This window comes from Gopherus evgoodei, chromosome 2, assembly GCF_007399415.2.
Source record: "Gopherus evgoodei ecotype Sinaloan lineage chromosome 2, rGopEvg1_v1.p, whole genome shotgun sequence".
Classification (NCBI taxonomy): domain Eukaryota; kingdom Metazoa; phylum Chordata; order Testudines; family Testudinidae; genus Gopherus; species Gopherus evgoodei.
The window spans coordinates 170,669,485-170,696,356 of NC_044323.1; the positions used below are offsets into that span (position 1 = coordinate 170,669,485).

The following is a 26,872-nucleotide window of genomic DNA, read 5'->3' on the forward strand; positions in this document are numbered from 1 at the left end:
CCCTGCTGGGCTGTTAAAAAGGCAGTGTCTCTGAGAAGGAAGCCTTAGTGCTACAGCCCCATGCCAGCGCTGTAAGAGCTAGTGACTGTATACCCCAGAATGCAGAACAGTGTGTGTGACTCAACTGGAGAGCTGAGTTGCTGATGAACCACAACCACTGGCCAGGAGGCACTCGCAACAGGCAGGTGCTACCCCATTGTAAGAACGGAAAGAAAAGCAGTATCACACCTGACCAGAAAGGGGGTGCCCATGAGAGGTGGGTGCCTCCCCATTGTCAAAAACTGAGTGATTGCAGGCCCTCATTGGCCATAAGGGGGGCACTGGTGGAGAGGTAGGTGCTGATGCTGTTACACAACCCTACTCCTAAGGTCTGTGAGAGTAAAGAAGCGAGGGCTTTTGGCAGAAAGATTTATTACTGCTCCAGAATAGAGCATTTTTGGTAGGATGAGTAAAGTTTTTCAGAGCTCTCATTTGATGATAGGTTGAACCATCCTACCACCCAGCCTCGTAATTGGAAATGGGAAAGGCCCCTTCCCCTCCACACTTCCAAGGTATTAAAAACAAACACACCAAAAGTTCATATTGCTGTGCTATAGGTCTGTCAGTTTCCTTACCTGTAGTCACATACCTATAAAATCTGTATTAACTCTTATGGATTGTATATCAGTTGGGGGGGAGGAAGTGGGGCAGAGTCCGAATAATCAGGACTGGAGGCAATCATCTTATTTGCATGAGCTCTCCTCTTTCCAGGCAGTTCCATAACTTGCTCAAGTGAAGTGCTCTGCCTGTTACAGAAGCTATATCCTCAGCCTTGCGCTGAATCAGGTTTAAGATTAAAGGTAAGGCAGCATAAGTAAGTAAATGCAGATCTAGTTTCCCCAAAGCCATCAACACCAAGTGTTGTAGTTCTTCGAAATTTTAATCTCAAAACATTAGAGATGCTTATTTTGCCCAATTTAAAAAGAGCACAGTGTAAGTCTTTGGAAAAAATAATGTAATATTTTCTATTTCTATTTTCTGTTTTCAAATATGTGGTGACACATATACAAAACTCTATTAATATGGAATATGTTATGTTGCTGGGAGGATATTTTAAAAAGGTAATAAAATGTCAAGATGAAGATCGGAATAATTCAGTCATCTCTTTTGGAAGGAGCATGCTCCACTGAGTATTCTATGCCTGTTGTGTAAAATTGAGAGGCTCTATTTGGAATGCATTTTCAATAAATATCAATGGCTTTGGCAAGTATCTTTTAAGGAGCAAAATAAAATTGGAAAGACTAAATGTGCTATTTTTTTGGATGACAGATACATTTTTCAGCTAAACACGATTACATAATATTTAATGTAGATTGTCAAAAAGAGTAGCTGTACAATTTGTCCACACATAAAAATGATCCAATCTATCTAGGCAGGAGCAGAGGGAGGGAGTGGAAAACTCTGGTGCAGAGGGGGTGGGATTTTACATGGTATTGGGACATTAACATAAATGTTTAAACACTAAATTGGTTCTCAAATCCAGCATGCTGCTTCTTTTTGATAGCTTAGACATCAAAATTTCATACTATTCAAAAATGCAATTCATTGACTTTTAAGGCCACACAATATGTACCTATTGACAGTAACACTGAATTTATATGACTGAAAACACACTTACCAACCAATCTCAAATTAACCTTCTCTAGGATCTGTATGCAGAACACAAACATATTAAATTGAAATTTGTCATCTTAACTACACAATACAGAATTACACTATGAATAATATTGGGAGGATGATCAAGCCCCTTTTTCCCTCCTTTTCAGAAACCTGATTTTCTTTTTGAATTGAGGCATAATACACAACTCTTTGTCACACAATGAAACTGCAGATATAGTATTTCTACTTGCTTTTACATTTAAATATGCTCTTGTGACTCAGACCATCTGCTTTAAATTATTTTATGTTCAACACTTTCACTGAATATTTTGTACATTACAATAACAAATGACAACTGTTTTAAATTGTAAATATGGTTCAGCAATGCACAGCTAAACCCGAGGCAAAAAGCTCACAGAGAATTAAATATTCTGTTTAATATCACTCTGTAGGTCATGAAATACCAGAGATGTCTTATGCCTTGAACTCATGGATTTCCATAAACCATTTACAACAATGGCAACCTAGCTTTTCTCCAATCCCTGCTGTAAACACTGGAACAGCAGTTCTCAATCAGGGATCAGGGGCTCCTTGAGGGACCGTGAGCAGGTTTCAGGGGGGCCGCCAAGCAGGTTCAGTGTTGGACTTGCTGGACCCGGGGCAGAAAGCTGAAGTCCCACTGTGTGGGGCTGAAGCCCAGGATTCCCAGCCCCGCCAGCTGGAGCCCGAGCAACTTTAGCTTTCTGGGGACCCCCTATGGTGTGGGGACCTCGGCAATTGCCCTGCATGCTACACTCTAATGCTGCTTCTGGCTTTTAAAGGTAGAAAAAGGGTTGTGGCACTGGCAGGCAGTGGAGCTTTTACACCATCGGGGCCGGGGCGGTCAGAAAGAAAAAGGTTAAGAACCCCTGCCCTGTAGGACAAGGGTTACAGATCTCATATTCATATGGCTGAGAATAATGCTAAAAGGAAGACAATTTTGAGGGGACGAAAATGTATGGGTACTTCCCTTGAGAGGGAAGGATTACATTAAGAGTGAAAGATTACATTACGGCATCCTGAAGGAAGCAAACGCATCACCCTTAGGTGACGTTCACTTACTACTTGGGGAAAAATGAACTATTAGAAGGAACTTGTGACACTGCACCCCATAGTCATTATAGTAATATTATTATAATATAGTTATGGCATAATTATTATGCATTTTGTACAAGATAAGTCATGTGAGGGGTCATTGGAAAAGTTATGATTTGCTGAATATGATTATTCTATTTGTATGCATGTATCATTTTTGTATCTAAAGTTATAAATACTATTTATCTGTTCTTTAAATAGCTGGTTCTAAAGGGCCTACTGAGGGTAATTGGCCATTAGAAAGAACAATAGGTCTTAGGAGAAGCTTATCCCACTCTGGGCTAGCCTTTCTGAGAACACTCCAGACAGCATGTAAGTAATGGCTATGACTCTACAAGGACATGTGACCAGGTCACATGATCCTGGACTTCATCATGGGATGTCAGTATTTTTCCACAAACTGGTCTCGGAACCAAGCTTTGAAACAAAGGGTTCCTGCCATATGCTAAAGTTATATAGGGCAGGGTGTGATATCATCTGTGGTTCTTCACTCCCCACACAAGAGGACATTTGGAAACACATGGGGAACAAAGACTAAACTGGGGGAAGTGCTGGACCCAGGCTAAAGGATTTTCTAGCCTGTGTATGAAAGACCCGGGGATTCCAAGCTGTAAAGTAAGTGCAGCTAGTCCCATAAGAAGCTGCAGCCCACCTGTAACATCAGCCAGCGTGAGAATTTGATAGGATATGAACTATCTTTCTAATATCTTAGACTTTGTTTGCATTTTGTTTATTTACTAGGTAATCTGCTTTGATCTGTTTGCTATCACTTAAAATCTATCTTTTGTAGTTAATAAACTTATTTTATGTTTTTATCCAAACCAGTGAGCTTCGACTGGAGTGCTTGGGGAAAATCTCTGCTTGATTACCACAAATGTGTATTGTTCTCTTCACGTTGGGGGAGAGGCGCACTGAGTATTAAACCCATATACTAGCCAGATTTGACAAGAGCAGGATGGTACTTCACTGAGGTCCTAGACTGGGAAGCTGGTGGTTAGAGAGCCTGTGTGTAACTGCAGCTGGGTGTGTCCCTACCTGTGTGAATGCTGATAAAAGTGCAGCTTGGGGGGTTTTGCAGCTTGTCACGGCAGCACAGTGTGAGAGGGAGCCCAGGCTCGTGGGTCAGAGGGCTCAGTGGTACCCCAATTCCCAATGGCATCCCGGGGGTAACCCGTCACAGAACCTATCATATGAGACATTGCCTCAATCTGCACACAGTTAAGGCTGCTTACTGAATCTGAAGAGAACTAGCCCAGAGACCCTTATCTAAAGTCATACCTTACAACAGAACAAAAAGTCTCCATAACTGATAAAAGACACGGAACATTCATGAGATTGCAAAAGCATGGAAGTCACCCAGCCAGAGCAGCTTTGCTGTCTCAAATGAGCCATATCAGACAACCTTGAACTCTGAGCCGCTCAGACATTTTAAATATGTTACTTGCCACTTCAATCAGCTCTTCATATTACTACTCAAGCTATCTCATCAGCCTGCTCGCCCACAAGTACTGAAATCAACAAGATATTGTGAAGTGCATGAGTGCTGCAGTCTGATTTTTGGTCTCCTTTTTTCTGTGCAGTGCAGCATGTGGTAGTCCCAAGCTATGCAGAAAGAAGGTAGCTGGAAAAGAGGCAAGCCCACTCAAAAAGTGGAAGAATGCAGGTGGCACAGCTCCTTCCTTCTAGACCAGAGTGGATTGGGGGAAAAGCCACAATATTCTTGTGAATGGCACAGCAAATGTGAATGTAGAGTATGAACAGGGCAGAATGGAAAGAGAGTGACCCCAAGTGGCAAACAAGAATATGGTGAACTCACGTCAGATCCATCTTGTAACAGAAAGTAGAACTAAAAACATTAAGTGACTGCACATCCCATCTTGCAATCATTTAAGAACTATTCTAAATAAATACAGGAAAGAAAGTTACTATATATGGGAGAGCGCACTGGTTAAAATGTGTTCTATAGGAGCTAATACGCAAGAGAGGAAAGCTTTAAAATAGTTTAAATGCATATCTACAAATCTAATTTTAACCTCATTTTCTTATTAATATCCATTTTGCTTATTACCTAAGATGAATATTTAAATAAGTAATTTCTTCTTATTAGCCTATTCTTTCTACCTAATGAATCTTGAACTAACATTATAATGGCGATATTGTAAAATTAGTCATCTTTAATATCAAACAGCAAGAGAAAAGGGCTGTGAGAGAGAAACTACCATTAATTCACTAACTTCAATAACAGCAAGGGAAATACTGAAAATAGCAACTAAGTAAACTGCTGTTTGCATCTTCCTTCAAGTTTACTTCAATGTAAAAATTGCTCTAAATTTAATTCTTCCAGTGAGGAGGAAAAGAGTAATATTTATAAAATGCATACCACCATTTTTGAGAAACATAAATAGGGTAAGTCCAAATTTGCATGGGAGGGAAGGGAGAAAGAGGGCTTTTGTTTTGTTTACTGAACACAGATAAATACAATATTACAGCTTCCCACGGTGATTTTGCCCTTCATTTTTTTTACTTGAAAAGCAGTACTTTCATGGGGGAATGGAGGGAAACAGTACTATAGCATCTTTTTTGAATAATGAGCCCAATGAATTTCATTTATATAATTGTGCCTTTCATAAACATGTGCATGTGAATGACAGCTTGTTGCTCTCCAAGGTCCTAGGACTCCCTTTGGTCTCTCTGAATCTGAGCTACTGTCCCAATAGTGAGGTTTAAACAAACTGAAGTGATTCATTTTTTCAGGCTTTGCAAGATACCATAATTTAGGACCTAATCTAAGAGTATTTGGTATTTTTGAAAGCTGGGCCACTCTTTTTATTAGTCCATCATCTTGTACAAACTTCTAGATCCTACACAGGCACCTAGCAGTTTTTGTGCTCTACAAATATGCTAGGTGTATCAAAGACATTTTACTCCTGAGGGAATTCCGCACCAAAAATTTTTAAATTCTGTGCCAAAAATTAAAAATCAAGCACAAAATATTTTTAAATTCTGCAAATTTTATTTGTCAATAAATAAATGTGGCCCCAGCCTGGCAGTGGGGAGCACAGGCCATTGTCTGTACTGAGGTGGGATATCACCCTGAAGCCCCAGGGTACAGGGACTTGGGAGGCTGCACCTGACCCTGGCACAATGCAAAGGCTGGTGCTGCCCCAGAAATACCCTAAGGGAACCTGCTCCTCTGCACCAGGTGTGGGTGTGCAGACTCAGCCCAGCAGGAGCCAAGTGTGGAGGGTCTTAGTGAAGGGAGATCCACGTGTGGGGTGAAAGGTTTCTGTGTGCAGGAATCTGGTGCAGGCGGCTCAGTGGGAGATCTGGATGCATAGGGGCTTGTTGGGGGGTTCTAGGTGCAGGGGCAATGGAACTCTGCAGGGATCCAGGTGAAGGTGGTTGGGGCTCAGTGGGAGGGTCTGGGTGTGGGGAGAAGGGGCTCGGCGGGGGGGAGGTCTGGGTGTTGGGGGACTCAGTGGAGGAGTCTGGGTACTGGGAGAGTAGGACTTGATGGGGGTGTTCAGGTGCAGCTGCTTGATGGGGGTGTTCAGGTGCAGTTCGGGTACTGCGAAAGTAGGGATTAGGCTGAAGAGACGCCACATTCTGGGCTCCTGCTTACCCCATTTGCCCTATCCCCTTTACTTCTCCTTCCCCCTCCCCTCACTCCCACATTCCCCTCTGTCAAACCTTAGTCCCAGATTTGGACCTTAGCGTCCAAAATATGGGGGTTAGCATGAAAACCTCCAAGCTTAGTTACCAGCTTGGACCTGGTACTTGCTGCCACCACCCAAAAAATTAGAGTGTTTTGGGGCACTCTGGTCCCCCTGAAAAACCTTCCCTGGGGACCCCAAGACCCAAATCCCTTGAGTCTCACAACAAAGGGAAATAATCCTTTTTCCCTTCCCCCTCCAGGTGCTCCTGGAGAGATACACAGACACAAGCTCTGTGAATCTAAACAGAGGGAGTCCACCCACTGTAATTCCAGTCCTGGAAACAAAAGCACTTTCCTCTTCACCCAGAGGGAATGCAAAATCAGGCTAGCAAATCCAACACACACAGATCTCCCCCTGATTTCCTCCTCCCATCAATTCCCTGGTGAGTACAGACTCAATTTCCCTGAAGTTTCCCAGTAAAGAAAACTCCAACAGGTCTCAAAAAGAAAGCTTTATATAAAAAAAGAAAGAAAAATACATACAAATGGTCTCTCTGTATTAAGGTGACAAATACAGGGTCAATTGCTTAAAAGCATTTTGAATAAACAGCCTTATTCAAAAAGAATACAATTCAAAGCACTCCAGCAACTATAGACATGTAAATACATGATCTCTGTACTCACAACTTGGAAACAGAAGATTAGAGAGCAGGAAATAGAAATCATTCCTCATAGCTGAGAGAAAAGCAGGCAGACAGACAAAGACTCAGCCACAAACTTCCCTCCACCCAGAGTTGAAAAAAAAATCCTGTTTCCTGATTGGTCCTCTGGTCAGGTGCTTCAGGTGAAAGAGACATTAACCCTTAGCTATCTGTTTATGACACCCTCCCCCTGCGCTATTCCATTCTCCTTCCTTCCCTACTGCCTCTTCCTTCTACCCCCTCACTCAGCCCCACCACCAGCACTCACTGTTACACAGAAAACAGGAAGGATCCCAGCATACAGAAGGGGAGCTCCACTGGCACTAGGAACCAGGAGGCAGCATTCAGCTGCAGAGTCAGCAAAACTGAGACAGCCTCCTTCAGCAGGGCAGCTCTGCGTTGCACAAACAAGGGGGGGCAGTGCCATGTAACCCCATGTGCCCCCTGTCCATGCCTCGTCTCTGTTTGCAGGGGAAGCAATCTCCCCCAAAAAACTACGCCCATGGTCATTCCTCCTGTGCATGGCTTCCCTTTGCTTCCCTGCAGTTTTCTGCAGGGAAGAACAGGAATTCTGCTGGGGGGCCGTTTTCTGCAGGCGCATAGTCACACAGAATCCCCCAAGGAGTAAATTTGGACAACAGACAGAACTCTAGACTGATTCAAATGGAAACTTTTGTCTTCAGAACAATCCTTGTTACACTCTTAAGCAAAGTCTTGTTTGGAAAAAACTAAAGATGTGTATAGAAAAAGCCTCAAATTCAACAACTCAACAAGCAAAACAAATGTTACTAGAAACTCCAGAATGAAGGTTGCAAAATATGAGGGGGGAAAAAGGGTGAGTAGCTTATACTAGTTCCAAGACAGTGTTAAAATTCCATGCTGGCAAAAGAACATTAATCTCATTCTGAATCAAGGATAATGCTTTAAAGATTCTTAAACTGTTTTAATGCAAAGAAATGGTCTTCGCTTTGTCTCCTTGGATAGTAGTAATAACTGCTGCGTGTGTTTTTTATAAATGCTGATACAAAACATTTTTCTAGCTTTGCATAAACCCTAAAGCCGGAATATCAACTATTTAAGCCTGAAAGTTTCCTTCACATTAGAATAAATCTTTATTTTTGCTCAATATAACAGTCAGTTCTCACATGGTGACTAATGTTACTCATCATTTACCAGCTGTGAAATGATAAGCCCGCCTGGGTTGAAACTCTGCACAGCTTATATTAGCAGGCTTTAGAGCTAGTCCAGAATGCATTTCCATTATAGACAGATATAGATGTTATTAAGCTGCTGTATCTTATAGGGAGTCCATGCAGCTAAAAATCAGTTAACGCTATCTGAGGAAACAATGAAAAACATGGGCTGCCCTGTAAAAGTACAGCTAAGTGGTTAAAAGTTAGATCTTGCTAACAAGTTCCCAGAACTAACGAAATACATTAATATATTCCATAAATAAGAGAATATTAGTAAAGTCCTGCACAGATACAAAATCTGTATCACATCCAATCTGTGATCAGCAAAAATGGTATGTGGATATTCCTAGATTTGCAAAGCTCTAGTTTTTGGGAGCTACCAACTAGCTGCGCTATTCCACACCTGTCACCTGTGGGTATTGTTAACCTACAGTGAAACCTACTAATAGGTTTTGAAAGTTCCACTTTGCAGCTGTGGCACAGAGTACACACTGTGGAAAGCAGCTGGAAAAATTAGGCAGAGGTAACAGGGCAGATGTACAAACCTGGAGAATGTAGTAGGGAAAAAGAGAACAGAACAGAAAGGGGAATATTGCTCCAATTTTTATAAAAAGAATACTAATTAGAAAGAATTAATAAAAATGACTCCATTCCCTGCTCCCTAGGCCAGCAGTAACTGGCAATGCTGAAAGGCAGCAAGTTCAGCCCATGAAAGGAAGATATTTGATATCACCCTATAGGCAGACCTAGCCTTTGCATTATTGGATGGACAGATGAGGCAATATTTGAGCCGCTCACTTATAAACATGATGTCCCGGCCTCAGTCATCACATAACTAACTATACACATGGCTAGCATTAAGATTATAGAGAAAGTCCATTATTCAGTTCTTTGTAGCACTCCCTATACTTAACTAACTTCTCCTATAGTAGAAAAGAAGTACCCAGTTGTTCATGCTCGGGTTTGTATCATAGCTGTTAACATTTATAAGTGTTTCAAGTTAAATTCTCCAAAATATTTAGGAGCTAGGGAGCACCAGGTCTCGATATCACAGGGTTACAGGCACACAATGTTGGCTTGTTCCCAAATTTCCATAAAATATTATTGAGTAACCATGAATATGCCTGTTTAACTGACTTTTTTCCCCCGTCAGTACACCACATACACCATTTCACCAAAATTATACAGAGATACTGAAATGGAAGAATTCTTTGCTATGAAAAAGAGATTAGTTTTGTACTCCACAGTAGTTTTTAGCCCATGGGGTTAAATTCAATGCTTAGTGTAAGCAGATGCATCTCTGCTGATTTTAGTGAAGTTATGTCAATTTACAGCAGAGCTGAATTTGCTTTCCAGAAGTTAGCCAACGAGTCTAAAGTACAGGTTAAAACTGCAGAGTGAACTGAAGGCCACTAGAAGATGCTGCAAGTTGAGACTATTTTTTCTTTTCAACTTTCACTTCAAAAGCAAACAGTCACTATAACAAATTTTGAATACATTCAGTGTGTATACATCGTCACTTAACTCTGCAGTGTTGTATGAACAAGCAGTATAAAACTTCTGCACCAGTAAATTATATATTGATTAAAACATGCTAAAACCAGATATAAAAGCCACATTCTGACTAAATACGTCTCAAGATTCCCAATTTCAGTAAGAGAATTCCTTACTTCAATTCATGTCCTCTGTTCCCTTTGTCAGTGCCCTCTTAGACCTAAAAGTCACTATTTTTAAAATAGAATTTTCAGTATGCTGTCTTTTTTGCAACAAATGCATTAAGTTGCATTATTTTCTGGTCTTTTAAACATTGCAAACATGTGGCCTCCAATAAAGTCATTTTAAAATTATGAAAATGTATTGTATTAAGCATACTGGATTATGTGTATGTTAGAAGCCATTATCTTAAGTAAATATCTTAAGTAGACACTTCAGTTCTTTTACATTACAAAAAGAAGGTATGGATTAACAGCATGCTACCATATTCTTAGAAAACTATTTTCCTTGTTATTAAATACATTTCAAAATGCCCTAAGGATGGGAAATTAAGTTAATTCTGTACTAACCTAATTTGCACAACCATAATTTGCAAACACACAAAAACAGCCATATCTTCTCACTTCTCAGCAAAGATTTCATACTGTAGCCAACTGCTGTAATGAAATCTTTTATTACTATGGCTTCAGACCCAATCTTACACTCACAGAAGAGCAAAAATTCTAGTGAGCTACCTTTGCAAAACAGAATACAGAACATTTGCTAGTATAGTATGAAATACAGACAGGGCTTCATACTGGAGCAAACATGCAGGGAACCAAATCTGCCAGTGCTATATCATGTATCTATTAAGTTTAAATTTAAATCAGCACTCCTCATGGAGGAAGACTGCCCGTTTGTATGTAGGTTTGCAATTTGAAGGTCTTGACAGATCCTTAGATGCTCAAGTACTAGCTTGTCCAAGAGCACTTTATTCACTAATGTCTAGTAAAGAAAGTGAGCTTTTATTTTATATGTGGAACTTGCTAGTTAACCATGACTTTTGTCAACTCTAGCTTAAACTTCTCTAATGTAACTCACATCGAGCTACACCTTAAAGGCATTCAGAAGATTGAATTAGCCACTTCCAATACACTAAGCAAAGTTTTTTGAAGACAGAACTTTATAATGTTGTGCCATAGTTAACTGTTACTTCTGAGTAGCTTCCAGGGGGAGTCTCAAATGTTGACTTTGACTTTATAAAGACCTAAACATATTGGGACCTGACTAATCTATGGCATGTCTACAATATGAAAATTTTCTAACCAATTTTAAAGACTGTTCAGCCAAACCAGTTAGAGTCGTAGATTTTAACAGCAACTAGAGTCACAGTGTAGCTCCAGTTTTAAGTGATTCTCTAACTATAGGTCAGGCCTGCCTGGAGTCATCAATACACAGATCCACCTTACAGTGCTAACTAGTTTAAAAATTAGTTTACCTGAACTGGGGGTTTAATACTGGTTAGAAATTATCCCCCATATAGCCTCTTCAAGTCATATCTTCAGTATTGTGATCTTTAAGAGTCGCTCAAACAGCTGCCAATTTACGGTTCTTGGAACCTAATCAAGTAAGGATTGAGAATTTGTCTATACTGAGAATTGGCACCAATTATAGCCGCCACAGATAGGTCAACTGGTGCACATCTTTTGGGTAGGCAGGCCAACATTTGTAACTAGTGCAGCCCTTTTACTTAGCTAGGTCAGAAACAGTCTGTGAGATGTAATGAATACCACTTTGGAACATACCGGCTATTTGACTACTAGACACTATTAATACTAAAGGGTCACACATTTTGTTGTGTACATAGGCCAAACTATACACTCAATAAGAGAACACAGTATACTAAGCTATTTCCTGTAACATACAGGCAGAGAATGGGGTCACCAAAGCTATTCCTCTGCCTGTAACATGCTAGGGCCTGATTTTCCTTTCACTTACACCAGTGGAAATCAGGCATCAAGTTTCCAATTTTCACCAAAATGAACAGATTTGTGCCCCATGCCATCTAGAAATTTTGGAGTTGAGGGGATGCAGTGTCCAAGTTATTACATTAGTCAGACGAACAGAGAAATAAGATTGAGTTAAGCATAGGACCTCACTTGGCTCAGGCAATACTGAGCAATCATGATATTATCATAGTTTTCTTGGGGAAAGGCAAGTGTGAAAGATTTGATGCTTTTATTAATTATTTTTACCTCTGCAAAACAATCATGAAAATTTACCAGTTCTATAGGCGAGCAAGCTGGCCTCCACTAATAGTGCATCGACATAAATGTTTATTACTTTCCTATCAATTTTTACTTTAGTCAATGCAGCTGAACAGGCATCACACAGCACACATTTGGGTCTGGAGAGATCTTTATTTCTGGTGATACAAAAAAAAGGAAAGAACCTACCTAGACTCCCTGAGCCCAGGCCAAGTTTGTAGGAAAGCAAGATGGGGGGAAACCAGCTCTGGTGAGCAGGACAAATTTCAACTTGAAGTCATTGAGAAAAGCAATGTGTAAGCACTCTGCAGCAATTCACCTCAAACGGCCACTTTGCTTTGGCCCTCCAGCTAGTTCTCACTGTAACCCAGGAAGCAAAAATCTACCTGCTCAGGATAGTTATTGATTTCTGGACATCTGTTGTTGGAGCTGTGTTGGTCCCAGAATATTAAAAAGAGAAGGTGAGTGAACTAGTATCTGCTGGTGAAAGAGACAAGCTTTCAAGCTACAGACAGGAAGAGCTCTACATAGCTGACAAGCTTGTCTCTCTCGCCATCAGAAGTTAGTCCAATAAAAAAATGTTACTTGACCCACCTTGGATCTCAGTTATCATTGGTCATTGTAACCTCGCTTCTCCATCGCGGCTGCCAGTATCACAGGGCGGCCTGTATCCGCGGCGGGGCGAGGGCATGGGCAGAACTCATGCAGGGTTATGTCTGGCTGCTGCCATGCAAGACCCTAGGGCTCGTGTCCAGCGCCGGGCACCCTGCGGGGCTCTGCACAGCGGTCCCCCAAGAGCAGCTAAGAGGGTGTCTCGGCGCCGGCTCCCTGGCCGCTCCCCTAGAGTTGTCACCTGTGAGAGGCAATAAACCGGGACACTGGGGATGAGCCTGGGCCCGCAAACCAGACGAGCTGCAGCGCGCAGGGAGCAGCCGCACAGCCACCTCCCGGCGCTAGCCGGACAGGCAGCAACTCTCGTCCCCGCCCCCCCGCTAGCGGCCGAGCCAACCACCGCCCCGGACCAGCACGAGCCGCCCAGCAGAGCGCGCGGGAGGCCCAGCGGCGCGGCTGAGCTGGTACAGAGCAGGAGGCACAGCCACTCCGGAGCCCCACTCCCAACCAGAGGAGCGAACTGCGCAAGCGCCGCCCCCACAGCTACTTACTAGCTCACGGGCTGTCCGCGCCGACATCAATGTTCGCCCCACGAGGCCGTTCCGGGTTCGCGGACACTCTCGCGAGACCCAGCAGCTGATAGCTCCGCCCCTAGCTTGTCTCTCGTCCCAACCACTGATCCCCGCTGTTTCCATCCACCCACTTCCGCCTCCAGGCCGCGTCCCCTCCCACAGGTCAGGTCAGGTCAGGCCAGGCCAGGCCAGACCCCGCCCCTTTACTAATCCAGCTCAGCCCTCTCCACGCTGTGCGCCCCTCTTAACATAAACTCCGCCCATCGCTCCAATATTTCCTTATGGCTCCAGCCTCTCCTGTGTCTCCGTCACCATTAGGCCCCGCCCCTTTTGCCCTAAACCTCGCCCTTTCCAGGCCTCGGCTCAGGCCCCGCTCCACCTGACAGGGGAAGGGGGCGGAGCCTCCGATTCCGGCCCCAACCGTTGCCTGTGATTGGATAGGGAAGTCTCGCGAGAGTTGTCACGCGGAAGCCGGCAGAGGAGGGTGAGGGAGACAGGAAGAGAGTCGCGGCTGCTTCCTTGCTAGTGGCGGCGGCGGTGTCCGTAGTAGCAACTGGAGCGGCGCGCCCGGGGCTGGTCCCGGCGCTGCGGGGCTGGAGAGGCGCCGCAACAGCAGGGGCTGGGGGTGTCGCTGGGCCGGCCAGGCCGGCGGAGGTGGCCGCGCGGCCCGTGTCGCGCTGTAAGATGGCGGCGGCGGGCGGAGGCAGCAGCGTGAACCCGTTCCTCAGCGACTCCGAGGAGGAGGAGCCGAGAGACGGCGGCGGCAACGACCCCGGCCTGGGAGGCCCGCTCTCCCCGCAGCAGCACGAGGAGGAGGCGGCGGTGGAGGTTCCCGGGGTGCTGCCGGGTCTGCGGGCGGCGGCCCCCGGGGAGGCCGGCTGGGCCGGGCCCGGCGCAGGAGAGCCCCCCCGGGTGCCCGTGGACGCGCTGGCGGCGCAACTGCTACGGGACCAGTTCCTGCTGACGGCGCTGGAGCTGCACACGGAGCTGCTGGAGAGCGGCCGCGAGCTGCCCCGTCTGCGCGACTATTTTTCCAACCCGGGCAACTTCGAGCGGCAGAGCGGCACCCCGCCCGCGGGGGGAGCCCCGGGCCTGTGGGGAGCTGCCGGCGCGGCGCCGGGGGGAGCGGCAGCCAGCGGCAAGGAGCCCGGCCCCGGGCAGCTCAGTAAGTGACCTTCGCTTGCCACAGGGCAGAAGGGAAGTGTGCCCTGCCGGAGTTTCTACGAGGCAGGAGTTGGCGGTGGGAGGGGTGCGACAGGGCCTAGAGGGAGAGATGTCTGGTGGCTGGACATAGGTGTGTCTGGGGAGCGTGTGGGGGAACGATGTGTAGGGGGCTTGACGTACCTGGGCGCTGGTATAAGCGTGGGTACAAGGGTTGGATGCTGCGCAGAAGGTGCCGCGTGGAAAAGACGGAGCGTGAGACTGTAGGGGATGAAGTAAGCGGGATCATGGGAGGGCGATTGCTAGTAGTGCAGCAATGTTAAAGCCAGGCTATTATATTTTCTAGTGTAAGGTCAGCAGGACTCAGTAAAAAATCTCTAACCATGTTAGGTAGAAGTCATCGTGTTTTGAGTTGGGTGTGATTTAATTTTATGGCAATTCTTATGGGGAGAGAGAGAAGTAGGCATTTCTGCTTTAATTCCAGCCCATACTCATGTTTGTTTTTGTTATCTGACACACCAGTCAGATCACACATTCATGGTTCCACTGAGAGTGAGTTTTCCTTGGGCTGAGAATAGGAGGAAATATTTTTTGGCTTATGACTGACGATCCTAAAGTCTATAATTTCCAACGTGAGCTGTCAAAATTTACTATGAAAAGGTCAATGTATTGACCTTGGCAACATAAGAAACAACATTTGGAATACTCTAATACTTTTATTAAGTTTCAGGGGTCTTAGCTCTTGAACCTCAGAGTACAATGACTTCCATAATTAGTGCTAGCAGGTTTAGAGAGAACCAACTGTCTATGTCCTGTCATCTTTCTATAAAATGTTTCAGAGAGAAATGTGTATAATCAGTATTGGGTGGATTTTTTTGTCCTGTTGGTACCCAGGAAATGGATGGGCAAAGATAGTGTTTGGGAAGTTGTCATAGACCTTACTACTACCGAGTATCATTGTCTGCCTTTATTTATGGATGAACAGGTGAAAATATACTTGCATTACTTACATAAAATACCTGCTTTTCATCAAGACTCTCATGGCGATGACATGAGGTACACAAGTTTTTAAGCTACCTAAAAGATTAAATGAATCCTATAAGAAGAAATGATTTCCTCTCTCTCTTAGTCCGTTGGCTTTTAATTTGTGATTTACTGAAATCTTTATATTAAATGAAAGGGTTGAAAGTGTTTGTGGTTAATAGAAACTTGGATGATATATACATATGTTCTAGTTCTATTTCAAAAGAATATACATCTTGTGTGTAAGATGTCTCCCAAATAATGGGGCACCTTCATAAATAACATTACTGGCACAAAACCATGTTATATAGACTTATACTTTGGACATCGGTTTTGGGTTTTCATTTAATGTCTTCAGCCACCCAAAAATTAAATTTGTGAGCTTGTACTGCTTATTGTAAGAAGCAGACTAATACATGATTATATCTAAAATTTTATCATCGCACTCCAGTTATTGTATTATTGCTTTTGAATATTATTTTTGAAATATTCAAGACATTTATATGCTTCTTGACAAGTTTAGTGGGTTTTACAAAGACTTGTGCTTTAGGGCCACATACATGCTAAATTCACTTCCATCTGATTAAAAAGTGCCCATTTTAGAAGTCTAACTAGTCATATTTAATAGTCTCATTGCTTTGTTAACATTAAATCTGGTTACTGTTGGAGATAGACTACTAGACTAGATGGACCATAAGTCTGATCCAGAAAGTTAAGCAGAGGCAACTTCTACTGGGCAAGATAAGCCCAGCCCTACCCGGTAACTCTCAAGTATGGGGTTTCTGCCACGATATATAGGGGGAATTCTAGGCTATATCTATGGTGCTGCAGCTGGGCTGATGTAATGCTGTAGCATAGATGCCTCCTACATTGACTGAAGGGGATTTTCCATTGAAGTAGATTATTTCTGCACTTAAGACACACAGCTGCACCGCTGTAGCACTTCAGTGTAGAGAGTTTCTTCAGCAACAAGAGGGTTTCTTCTGTCACTAAAGGTAATCCACCTCCCTGAAAGGGAGTAGCTGAGTTGATGGAGGAATTCTTCCATTGCCCTAACACAGTTTACACCAGAGACTAGTATCAGAGGGTAGCCGTGTTAGTCTGGATCTGTAAAAGCAGCAAAGAATCCTGTGGCACCTTATAGACTAACAGACGTTTTGGAGCATGAGCTTTCGTGGGTGAATACCCACTTCCTCAGATGCATGTTCCCAATGACATGCATCTGAGGAAGTGGGTATTCACCCACGAAAGCTCATGCTCCAAAACGTCTGTTAGTCTATAAGGTGCCACAGGATTCTTTGCTGCTTTTACTAGAGACTAGGTTGGTTTAACTGCGTTTCCAGGGGTATGGATTTTTCACACCTCTGAGACACAGCCATGTCAATTTAACTTTTCAGCATAGACTTGCCAGAGTTAATTCATCTCCAAGATGTGGTAGTGAGACCACCAGAAGAATTCTTCCATTGACCTAGCTGCATCCACACTGGGGGTTAGGTTGACTTAACTGCTCGGGACGCCCAATTTTTCATAGCTCTTAACAATGTAATTAGATCTAATTTCTAGGTTTAGGCCAGGTGGCTTCACTTGCAGGAGATCTGAGTTAGAGGGGAGCCAAGTATGGGTGAGTAGCAGCTTTAGATTTCCTTTCCTGGGCTTTAGTGCTCTGAGAGCAGACCTTCTAGAAGATGCTGAAAAAGACTAGCTAGAGAGATAACAATAGCATTTTGAGCTAATTTAAGAGAGCCCTTTAATGCCTCTGGCCAGGCCTACACTAAAAAGTTAGGTTGGCACAGCTACATTGCTCAATTAGCCTAATCCTCCACCCCCACCCCAACCCTACAAGTATAGACAGCATTAGATTAGTGGAAGAATTCTTCTGTTGACCTAGCTACCACGTCTTAATGAGGTGGATTAACTAGAGTGACTGGAGAATCTTGAAGCACTACAGTGGTGACTCCAAGTGTAGACATGTGTTGATGTAGAAATTGAGAGCATGTTTGCACTTAAAATGTTGCATCAGCACAGCTGCACCTCTGTAGCACTTTAATGACGACACTCTAAACCAGTGATCCCCAACGTGGTGCCCGCGGGTGCCATGGCGCCTGCCGGGGCATCTATGTGCGCCCACATACTCCCCGGCAGACAAGCATCCACTGAAATGCTGCTGACAGCAGCGTCATCCAGAGGCATTGCCACAGAAATGCCGCCAATTTTTGGCGGCGAGGCCTCTGGATGCTGCTTGTCGGCGGCGACGTCTATTGACGTTGCCACTTGTCGGCATCTTGGTGGATGCTCTTCCGCCGGCCACGTTAAAGGTCGGGGAACGCTGCTCTAAACCAATGGTTCTCAACCCGCAGGCTGCTTGTGGCCTTATCAGCACACAGCTGTGGCCCACCTGGCAGCCTCAGAACAATTCAGGTAGTATATGTATTGTGTGGATCTGGCCCACGAACCACACATAGAGCTGTATATGCGATCCACAGTGGTAAATAGGTTGAGAACCACTACTCTAAGCCAATGGGAGAGAATTCTTCTGTTAGCGTAGTTAATCCACCTCCTTAAAGAGGCAGTAGCTATTTCAAAGAGAGAAGCTCTCTGGCCAACAGAGCATTGTACACAAGAGGTTAGGTCACTATAACTACATAACTCAGAGTGTAGGTTTTTCACACCCTGAGCTACGTAGGTGTACTGATATAGGTCCCTAGTGTAGAGTAGACTTGTGTCTCTAAAGCTATGTTTGTGATACAATCGCACATCTTTGGTGCTGCAGGGGAGCTGCTGTAGTGCGATAGTGAAGACACCCGCCAAAGCAGTGGAAGAGGATTTTGCATTCAGTAGTTAATCCACCACTCTGAGGGCTTGTCTACATCACAAAGTTGCAGCGCTGGTGAGGGGGTTACAGCGCTGCAACTTAGGAGGTGTACACATCTGCAGGGCATCACCAGCGCTGCAACTCCCTGTTTGCAGCGCTGGCCGTACTCCCGTTTTGTCTCGGGTGTAGAGGATCCAGCGCTGGTGATCCAGCGCTGGTAATCAAGTGTAGACACTTACCAGCGCTTTTCTTGACCTCCGTGGAATAAGCAGGTATCGCAACATACCTGAGGAAGCCTCTCTGGTAATCAAGCAGGTCTCCTTCCCCGGTTTGCTCTCGCGTTCCCCGAACCCCCGTGCAAGCAGGTCTCCTTCCCTGCGGTTTGCAGGGGGTTCGGGGAACGCGAGAGCAAACCGCGGGGAAGCAGATCTCCTTCCCCGGTTTGCTCTCGCGTTCCCCGAACCCCCGTGCAAGCAGGTCTCCTTCCCTGCGGTTTGCTCTCGCGTTCCCCGACCCCCCCTTGAAGCCGCCCAACAGCGCTGCAGTGTGGCCACATCTAACACCACTTGCAGCGCTGGTTGCTGTAAGTGTGGCCACTCTGCAGCGCTGGCCCTATACAGCTGTACTAATACAGCTGTAACAACCAGCGCTGCAAAATTGTAGATGTAGACATACCCTGAGAGGCAGTAACTAGGTTGAGAAAATTCTTCCACTGGCCTAGCAACGTACACCCTGGAGGTTACAGTAGCTTAATTAGGTCTTTCAGGGTGTGAGGTTTTTCACACCCAGGTGATGTAGCTAGGTCAATCTAAATTTTAATTGTAGACCAGGCCTAAATCACTCATGTTTGGTGATCCATTTGAAAAATGTGTTTCAACTTGGCCAAATTTATTAGCGTTAAAAAGGTACTTTGTTTATGCACTGATTTTTAAATTTCAACTGGATATATTTTACCAACCCTCAAATGTTCAACCCATATTATACAAGTTAAGTGAATTTCTCATTCTGTAGCAATCTCAGTGTTTTATTGGTGATGTAACGGAGTACCTAAGAAAGTTGAGTGGAATTTCCCAATGTGCAGATAGATGCATCTCTTCTGCAGTCTGTGAGGCTTTGTATGGAATGAGGCAAGGCTTTATAACAGGGATTGGCAGCCTTTCAGAAGTGGTGCTCCGAGTCTTCATTTATTCACTCTAATGTATATTTTCTCGTGCTAGTAATACATTTTAATCTTTTTAGAAGGTCTCTTTCTATAAGTCTATAATATATGACTAAACTATTGTTGTATGTAAAGTAAATAAGGTTTCAAAATATTTAAGAAGCTTCATTTAAAATTTAAATTCAAATGCAGAGCCCCCCAGAACAGTGGCCAGGACCTGGGCAGTGTGAGTGCCACTAAAAATCAACTTGTATGCCGTCTTCTGCACGGATGCCATAGGTTGCCTACCCCTGCTTTATAATATACATGTATATAGAATAAGATTGAGGGCCTCAGTAATCATTTACTCACTGAACAAATATCCATTTAACGACCCAAAGATTAAGTATGCAATGGAATTTGTTTTTTTCACGTTTCTTTTCATAACTAAGGCCTTGGCTACACTCACACTTTACAGCGCTGCAACTGGGGTGTGAAAAAACACCCCCCTGAGCGCTGCAAGATACAGCGCTGTAAAGCATCAGTGTAATCAGGGCAGCGGCGCTGGGAGCACGGCTCCCAGCGCTGCACGCTGCACCCGTAAGGGATGTGGTTTACATGCAGCGCTGGGAGAGCTCTCTCCCAGCACTGCCGCTCTGACTACACTCACACTTCAAAGCGCTGCCGCGGCAGCGCTCCCGCAGCGCTGCCACAGCAGCGCTTTGAAATTCCAAATGTAGCCATACCCTAAGAAATTCTTCTGCTCAGAATAGCCTAGTCAACCTTATATGGAAGACTACTGTTAGGATAATCACTTTAACTTTTTTAATGCAAAATAGCAGCTGGAAAAGACAGCTAGTAAGTAGCCTGTGGCCAGTAACCTGTCCATTGTTCACCAGCAAATACTTTACGAACCACTGGTAGCCTATGGAGGCAAAGTTCGGGATATTAGTTCATGGAATAGTTCATTTAATAATGACCATAAAAAAGATGGGAGCTTTTGAGTTTTCAGAAACTTGCTCTGACTTCACCTGAAACTGGTCAAATAGAACTCCCAAAGACAATTAATATTCATATGGTTGCTGTTTTATATATTTCTGAAATAGTGTGCTCCGTTATCAGGCAGCAACAATGTATTAGGATGTGGCTGTAAACAATGAAATAGAAACAATGGTACTATTAGAAATTCAGATGCAGACATTCTTTGCAACAGCCCTGCCCTTTCCAGATTGTTAATGAAGATGCCTACATGAATGTAGAGCTAACTCTGTTACTTGAAGTACACCACTAAGGGCTTCACTTTAATGCTTTACAAAGCTTCATTACCCTTTACAGTCCTCTGATTGGTTTTCAAGCTGTGTAACAGTGCTCACACCCAAGCAAACTCAAAATAATTTTGCACCCACAGTCTTCTCTGCAGCAGCACTGCAATATCAATTGAGGCATACTGAGTTTACATAAAATTCCATTTCTGATTCCTGAATCTTAACACCACTGTACCTTGAGAACAGCAAGTCAAGAAATAATACTGACTGTGTGGAAAAACTGTGCTCTTCAGTGATGTTTGATGCATTCTTTCAACAAAGAGCCCAGAGAGCATTCAGCCTGTAATGTTTGAACCAGCTGGAATCCTAAAAACTACCAGCAGATTTCTTATGGTCATGGCTATGCAAAACTGCCAAATCTTTATAGTTTTAAATTTTAAAACAAGGGACAGGTTTTTTTTTCTGCTCCTTCTCCCCTAAAGTGAAATTTGTATGTGTTTTCCAACAGTCATTTCAGAGTATGGCAATATTATGAGTTATTAAATTTACTACAAACAAATACAGGCTGTTAACACCACTTCCATTCAGTAAATTCTTTAAACTGCTTTTTCAGTTGTTGTTAAATCAGTTTGAATCAGTTCACCCTTTTTTCCAGTCTTAATCCAGATAAGATTTACAAACTCCTTTTTTCCCAAGGCTCTTCCTCCTTATCTCTTCCCCGCCTTCCTGCTAACCAACAGTTTTTCTTTGCACCCTGGGTTTACATAGGTTTTAACAGTAGTGTGTGGTTTGGGGAAGGGCTGTGTTGGCTCATTTTAAAACAGATTCTTAGTTTTAAATTAAAACTATCTGCAGTCACCCCTGTCAGTCAGCGGCCTTCTTTTTCAAAACTTCCCCCTATTCATTAGTTATTTTTTGAACCAGATGTCCTCCCTATTTCATTCTTTTCGACCTTATAATTCATTCTTTTCAAGGCCTGCCTTCTAGTCAGGGCCCTTCTTTACAACACATACATTTCCTTAACCAATACGCTAACTTTACTTCTATAATTTTATACATGCAGCATCTCTGACTGACATAGCTGTGTCCAGCTAAATTTTATGGTTAGATCGGACTTAGCCTCTGAACTCCTAATGAGTGGTACTGAAAATGATGAAAGAAAGCAAGAAAGGTGTGAATATGCTGCAAGAAGAAAAGAGTGTTTTGCTGGACACTTTCTAGTAACAGTTCTCAAACCTAAATCATAGGCAAAGTGTTTGAGGCGAGTACATAATTGTAATAATTGCTTTATTGTGCTAGGCATTGTACAAATATATAGTAAAAAGTTTCCTCTACAAAGAGTTAACAGTCTAAAGTTAAGCTGTAGAAAGTGGGTGTAACAGTCAAAGGGAAAAGGAGCAGATTAAGGTAACAATGATGGGCACTTGTCATTGCATCAGCAACCTATTAGAGTATGCTAATAAAATTTGTAGATGACACAAAATTGAGAGATACTGCAAATATGGAGGAGGACTGGAATATCATACAAGAAGATTTGGACAACTTTATAAAGTGGAGTAGTACAAATGGAATGAAATTTAATAGTGCAAAGTCATGCATTTAGGGACTAACAAAAATAATTTTTGCTATAAGCTAGGGATATATCAGGAGGTGGAAGTAACAAAGGAGAGAAAAACCTGAGTGTATTGGTTGATCACAGGATGACTAAGCTGCCAGTGTGGTGCGGCCATGAAAAAGGCTAATTCAGTGCTATGATGTATCAGGAGAGGTATTTCCAGTTGAGACAGGGAAGTATTAGTACCGTTATACACAGAACTGCTGAGATCACACCTGGAATACTGTGTGCAGTTCTGATCTCCCATGTTTAAGAAAGATGAATTCAAACTGGAACAGGTGCAGAGAAGGGCTACTAGGATGATTCAAACTGGAACGGGGCATAGAAGGGCTTAGGATGATCTGGGGAATGGAAAACCTACCTGATGAGAGGAGACTCAAGGAGCATGGCTTGTTTAGCCTAACCAAAAGAAGACTGAGGAGAGCTATGGTGGCTCAATAATGTCAGGGAAGGAGAGGAGTTCTTTAAATGAAGTGCCAATGTGGACACAAGAACAAACTGATATAAACTGGCCATCAACAAGCTTAGGCTTGAAATTAGGTGAAGGTTTCTAACCATCAGATGAGTCAAGTTTTGGAACAGCCTTCAAGGGGGTATAGTGCAGGGGGAAAAAGCCTCAGCTTCAAGACTGAGCTTGATAAGTTTATGGAGGGGATGACATGATGGGACTGCCAATAATGCCAGCCTCAGTTCCCCATTTGTCCACTTATCCCACAAGCACCTAACAGCAAATACCTCCAAGGGCTAGTGAGGGGACACTAGATGGAGAGGACCCTGTTTCCCGGGTGTCTGGCTGGTGGGTCTTGCCCACATGCTCAGGGTCTAACTGATCGCCATATTTGGGGTTGAGAAGGAATTTTCCCCAGGGTCAGATTGGGAGAGACCCTGGGGGTTTTTCGCTGTCCTCTGCAGCATGGGGAATGGATCAATTGCAGGTTTAAATTAATGTAAATGGTTCATTCTCTGTAATGTGAAGTCTTTAAATCATGGTTTGAGGACTTCAGTAACTCAGCCAGAGGTTATGGGCCCATTACAGGAGTGAATGGGTGAGATTATCTGGCTGGCAATATGCAGGTGGTCACACTAGATGATCATGATGGTTCCTTCTGACCTTAAAGCCGATGAGTCTACTTGGCATTTTCCTATAGAAATTGTAGCAGCAATAGGGTTTTATTGACTCATTTGGGGAGGGCATTTCATTCATAAAGGGCAGCATGGAAAAATGTGAGAAGGTGCTTGTGAGAGAAATGGATAAATGGGGAACTGAGGTTGGCATTAGTGGCAGAGCAGAAGGGGGTTAGAGACAGTGTAATAAAATAAATAAAGGACAGAATTGAGAAAGGTGCAGTGTTTAAAAGGTGAGGATAAGAGTCTTGAATTTGATGCTGTTGTGAAAGAGAGGGAGGCATTTCAGAACAGTCTCAGCAGTATTTTGAATGGACCTGCAGAGGGTTTGAGGATCAGGAGAGCCTGGAAGTGGGTGAGGCTTAAGGGTATGCCTCTACTGCTGTGTAAGCCCAGAGTTTGAATTCAGGTTTAAACCTAAACCTCCCTTCTGTCTATACACACATCACAGGTCCAACCCTGAATCAAGACTCGACCTGGGGTTCTAACTCCTATTGCTTTGCAGTGTAGATGCAGCCCACTGGACTCTTGCTCTGTGAGTCCTCCAGAAGTCTCACGGACCAACCTCCTTTGTCCTCTGAACAGTCAAGTTTGAAGGACAGTCAAGATTTTCCACGCTGTAATACAAACAAAGGACTCGAGTGGCCACATTTTAGGAGGACGCCAGGGAATCTGGGGATGTGTATGGTTGCACTTGGGCCCACTCAATGCAGTGTAGATGCTGGAGACCCAGGTAGGGACCCAGGGTTCAACAATCCCTAACCTGGGATTACAAATGAGTGTAAATACTCAGGCCCTAGGTTAACAAACCTAGGGTCTGCTAACTTGAGTTCTGCTAACCCTGGGCTTACATTGCAGCATAGACATACCCTAAGAGGGAAAATTCAGAGATAGAAGCAAAGTTATGAACCTGAGTGACTGTTATACAGATAGCGTTAACTAGTGGTGGGAAAACACTGTCAAAACCTGTCAAGTTTAAATTGACGTACATTTACAAGGAGATGACTGGAAGACCAGGGTTTCGGGGATGAGGTTGGAGGTAGGGTTGCCGACTCGGTAATATTTAAAACTCAGACACTGCCTCTTCCCCTGAGGCCCTGCTCCCATCCACTCCTCTTCCCTGGCCCCAGTTGCTTTTTGCCTCCCACTTTCACCCCACCACCACCACCACCCAGGTTAGGAGGTACTTGCCTGCGGAACCAGGGCTGGAAGCTGCAGCCACCAGATGAAGGTAGGAGGTGGCCCCGGCTGAGTAGGGGCTGGAACAGGTGATGACCCAGCACCTCCCCTGCTTGCGGTAATCAGACTTTGGGTGTCCAGTCAGTATATATGACCAGACACTGTCAGGTCCCCTTTTCGACCAGACTTTCTGGTCAAAAACTGGCCACCTGTCCACAGTAGTTGTAGTAGAAGAATTTGAGGCAACAGTTGTATAAGACACATTCCAGTGAGTTTAGAGATGAAAAGAGAAAGTAGCTGAAAGGGCAGGTGGGTTCAAGGGTGTTTTTTTTATGATAGCATGACAACAACATGATTATATTTTGAGGGGAAGGAATCTGAGGGAATTTTAAAGAAGAAATTCAAAGGAATGATCAAGAGAAGTCAGCCAGTGGGAGCGAATGAGCATACTGAGCAGGCTTAGGGGTTAAGAGAACTGCAAGTAATCTCCAGGTTGCAAGGGAGCAGGTGTGGTAGGGGGAGGTGACATAGGATCTTGTCAGCCTTCTTTTAAAATATGATTGGGGGTTGGAAGATTTTTAGAAAATAGGCAGCTAGAATTGGACGGGAGTCAGTGACCATGGAGAAACAGTGCTGCTTGAACAGGAAGATGCCCTCTCCCTTCAGTTTTGTGAAACTTGTTGTGGATGCTATCCACGTATTATTATTTGTATTGATCACAGTATTTTATTCACAAATCCTCAGGAACCTTTTTTTTATTTGTTTAATAAGTGAAAGATTTTAATATCAAGAAGGTTTATTTTGCAGTATTTGAACTTGTTAAAGTAAAAAACATAAAGTGGTAAATTACAAATTCTTGAAAAGTTTAAACATAAAGACATAAGAATTAATAGAAGAAATAATGCAATTCTAAAAGTTATTCTATGTAGAACAAACATCACTTTTCACTTTAAGGAATATATAGCATAGTGTATGATGAATTGTGTGTGAGTGGGGCATGGCATGGTGAAAGAGTAAAGAATGGTTGACAGATGCCTGGTCTTTTGCAACACACACAAAAAAAAAAAAATGCCTCTGAGTATCCAAATACTATTTACATAACTCAAGTCGTTTTTCTCCCAACATTGGCAACTCCACACTCATAACAAGTACATTTATCCACAGATCCAAAATAACACCTCACTTCAAGCATTGATTCTTATGGTGTGAAAAATGAAATTTCTATTGACAGCAATTAGATAGAATTCTGAAACATAGCAACTTCAAAATATGATCTGTTGCAGTGAAATGAGTCATAGATAACTACATGCATTGCTTTTGGCAGTGTGGCAAAGTTACAGGAAGACATTTACTTGTGCTGCTGCTTGTTTAATGGTAAAATCTGAAAAAAGAGACTTGACAAATAACCCCTAAAACCAACCTACAGACTTATATTTTGCAACATTTACTGTCTGATGTGCATCTCTCCCTACCTCTCACTCTTGGGAGCAACTGTAACATTTTTTACTGTTGCCCCACATATCCCAGAATTTCCATCTGTGGAAGAAATGCTGACTCTGTATGCCTAGTACTTCGGTGCTGCCTGGTTAAAAAACTACATTGCAGCATCCAATTGACGCTTCTGCACAGTACACCTCAGTTACATCTAGGCAAGGCCAGGGTAGTTCATGTCATCCTTGGTCATCTCTGTGCCTGAGTAGCTAATAATTTTTATAACTACAGTGGGGGAGACAGAAAAGAGTAGAGATGGTGGCACTGTGTTGGGCATAACATGAAGAGACTTGGCAGAGGCGTGCGTGCTCACCAACCCATCGCACATGGGTTGCTACAGTGAAAGCTTAGGAACTACTGGGATAAAAGCACTGGCATTATTTCATGGGCGGAAATATTACTCCCCTTTAGAACACTTATGTGAAATTTCATGTGAAGTAAAACTCTGAGAAAGTTAGAAACTAATGACATACTACCTAGTCATTTTCCAGAATGAGAGGAACTATTTTTGCCATAATTTTTCTCTTTCCAAAACAAAGCTTTGTGTAGTGACACCATACTTGCACTGCTCTTGGGTGTTGTAATAGAAGCAGCAGATGAGTTTTATAGCCAGGGATGAAAAAATTAATTTATATATTTCTAAATGTTAAACTTTTCAATCAGTTGGCCAAAATAAAGTATGTTGGACAACTCAATCTCCAATATTCAGTTACATCATTAGTATGATTTTTTTATATTTTAAGGGGAGGGGAGCTAAAATCTTTTTGGATATCATATTTGTTAAAAGAACTGAAACATTTTGTAAAATTGTTAAGTTG

The 26,872-nt window shown here is 43.5% G+C and overlaps 2 protein-coding genes across 13 annotated transcripts in view; one reads left to right on the forward strand and one right to left on the reverse strand.

The window, feature by feature from the left end:
* PIGN (phosphatidylinositol glycan anchor biosynthesis class N) overlaps window positions 1-13,359 on the reverse strand; it is a 167,608-nt gene extending 154,249 nt beyond the window's left edge. For 2 of the 8 annotated variants that reach the window (XM_030552254.1, XM_030552255.1), the window contains exon 1: window positions 12,656-13,047. The gene's annotated coding sequence lies outside the window, so the exon portion shown is untranslated. Of the gene's footprint in view, window positions 1-12,655; window positions 13,049-13,224 lie in introns of those variants that run through there. The other 6 variants (XM_030552256.1, XM_030552257.1, XM_030552250.1 and 3 more) reach the window with 5 other exon arrangements.
* Window positions 13,360-13,717: 358 nt separating this feature from the next.
* RELCH (RAB11 binding and LisH domain, coiled-coil and HEAT repeat containing) overlaps window positions 13,718-26,872 on the forward strand; it is a 122,535-nt gene continuing 109,380 nt past the window's right edge. For 3 of the 5 annotated variants that reach the window (XM_030552244.1, XM_030552246.1, XM_030552245.1), the window contains exon 1: window positions 13,719-14,410. In XM_030552244.1, coding sequence (XP_030408104.1) covers window positions 13,930-14,410 — 481 coding nt within the window. In that variant the 5' untranslated portion in view covers window positions 13,719-13,929. Of the gene's footprint in view, window positions 14,411-26,872 lie in introns of all 5 variants that reach the window. The other 2 variants (XM_030552247.1, XM_030552243.1) reach the window with 2 other exon arrangements.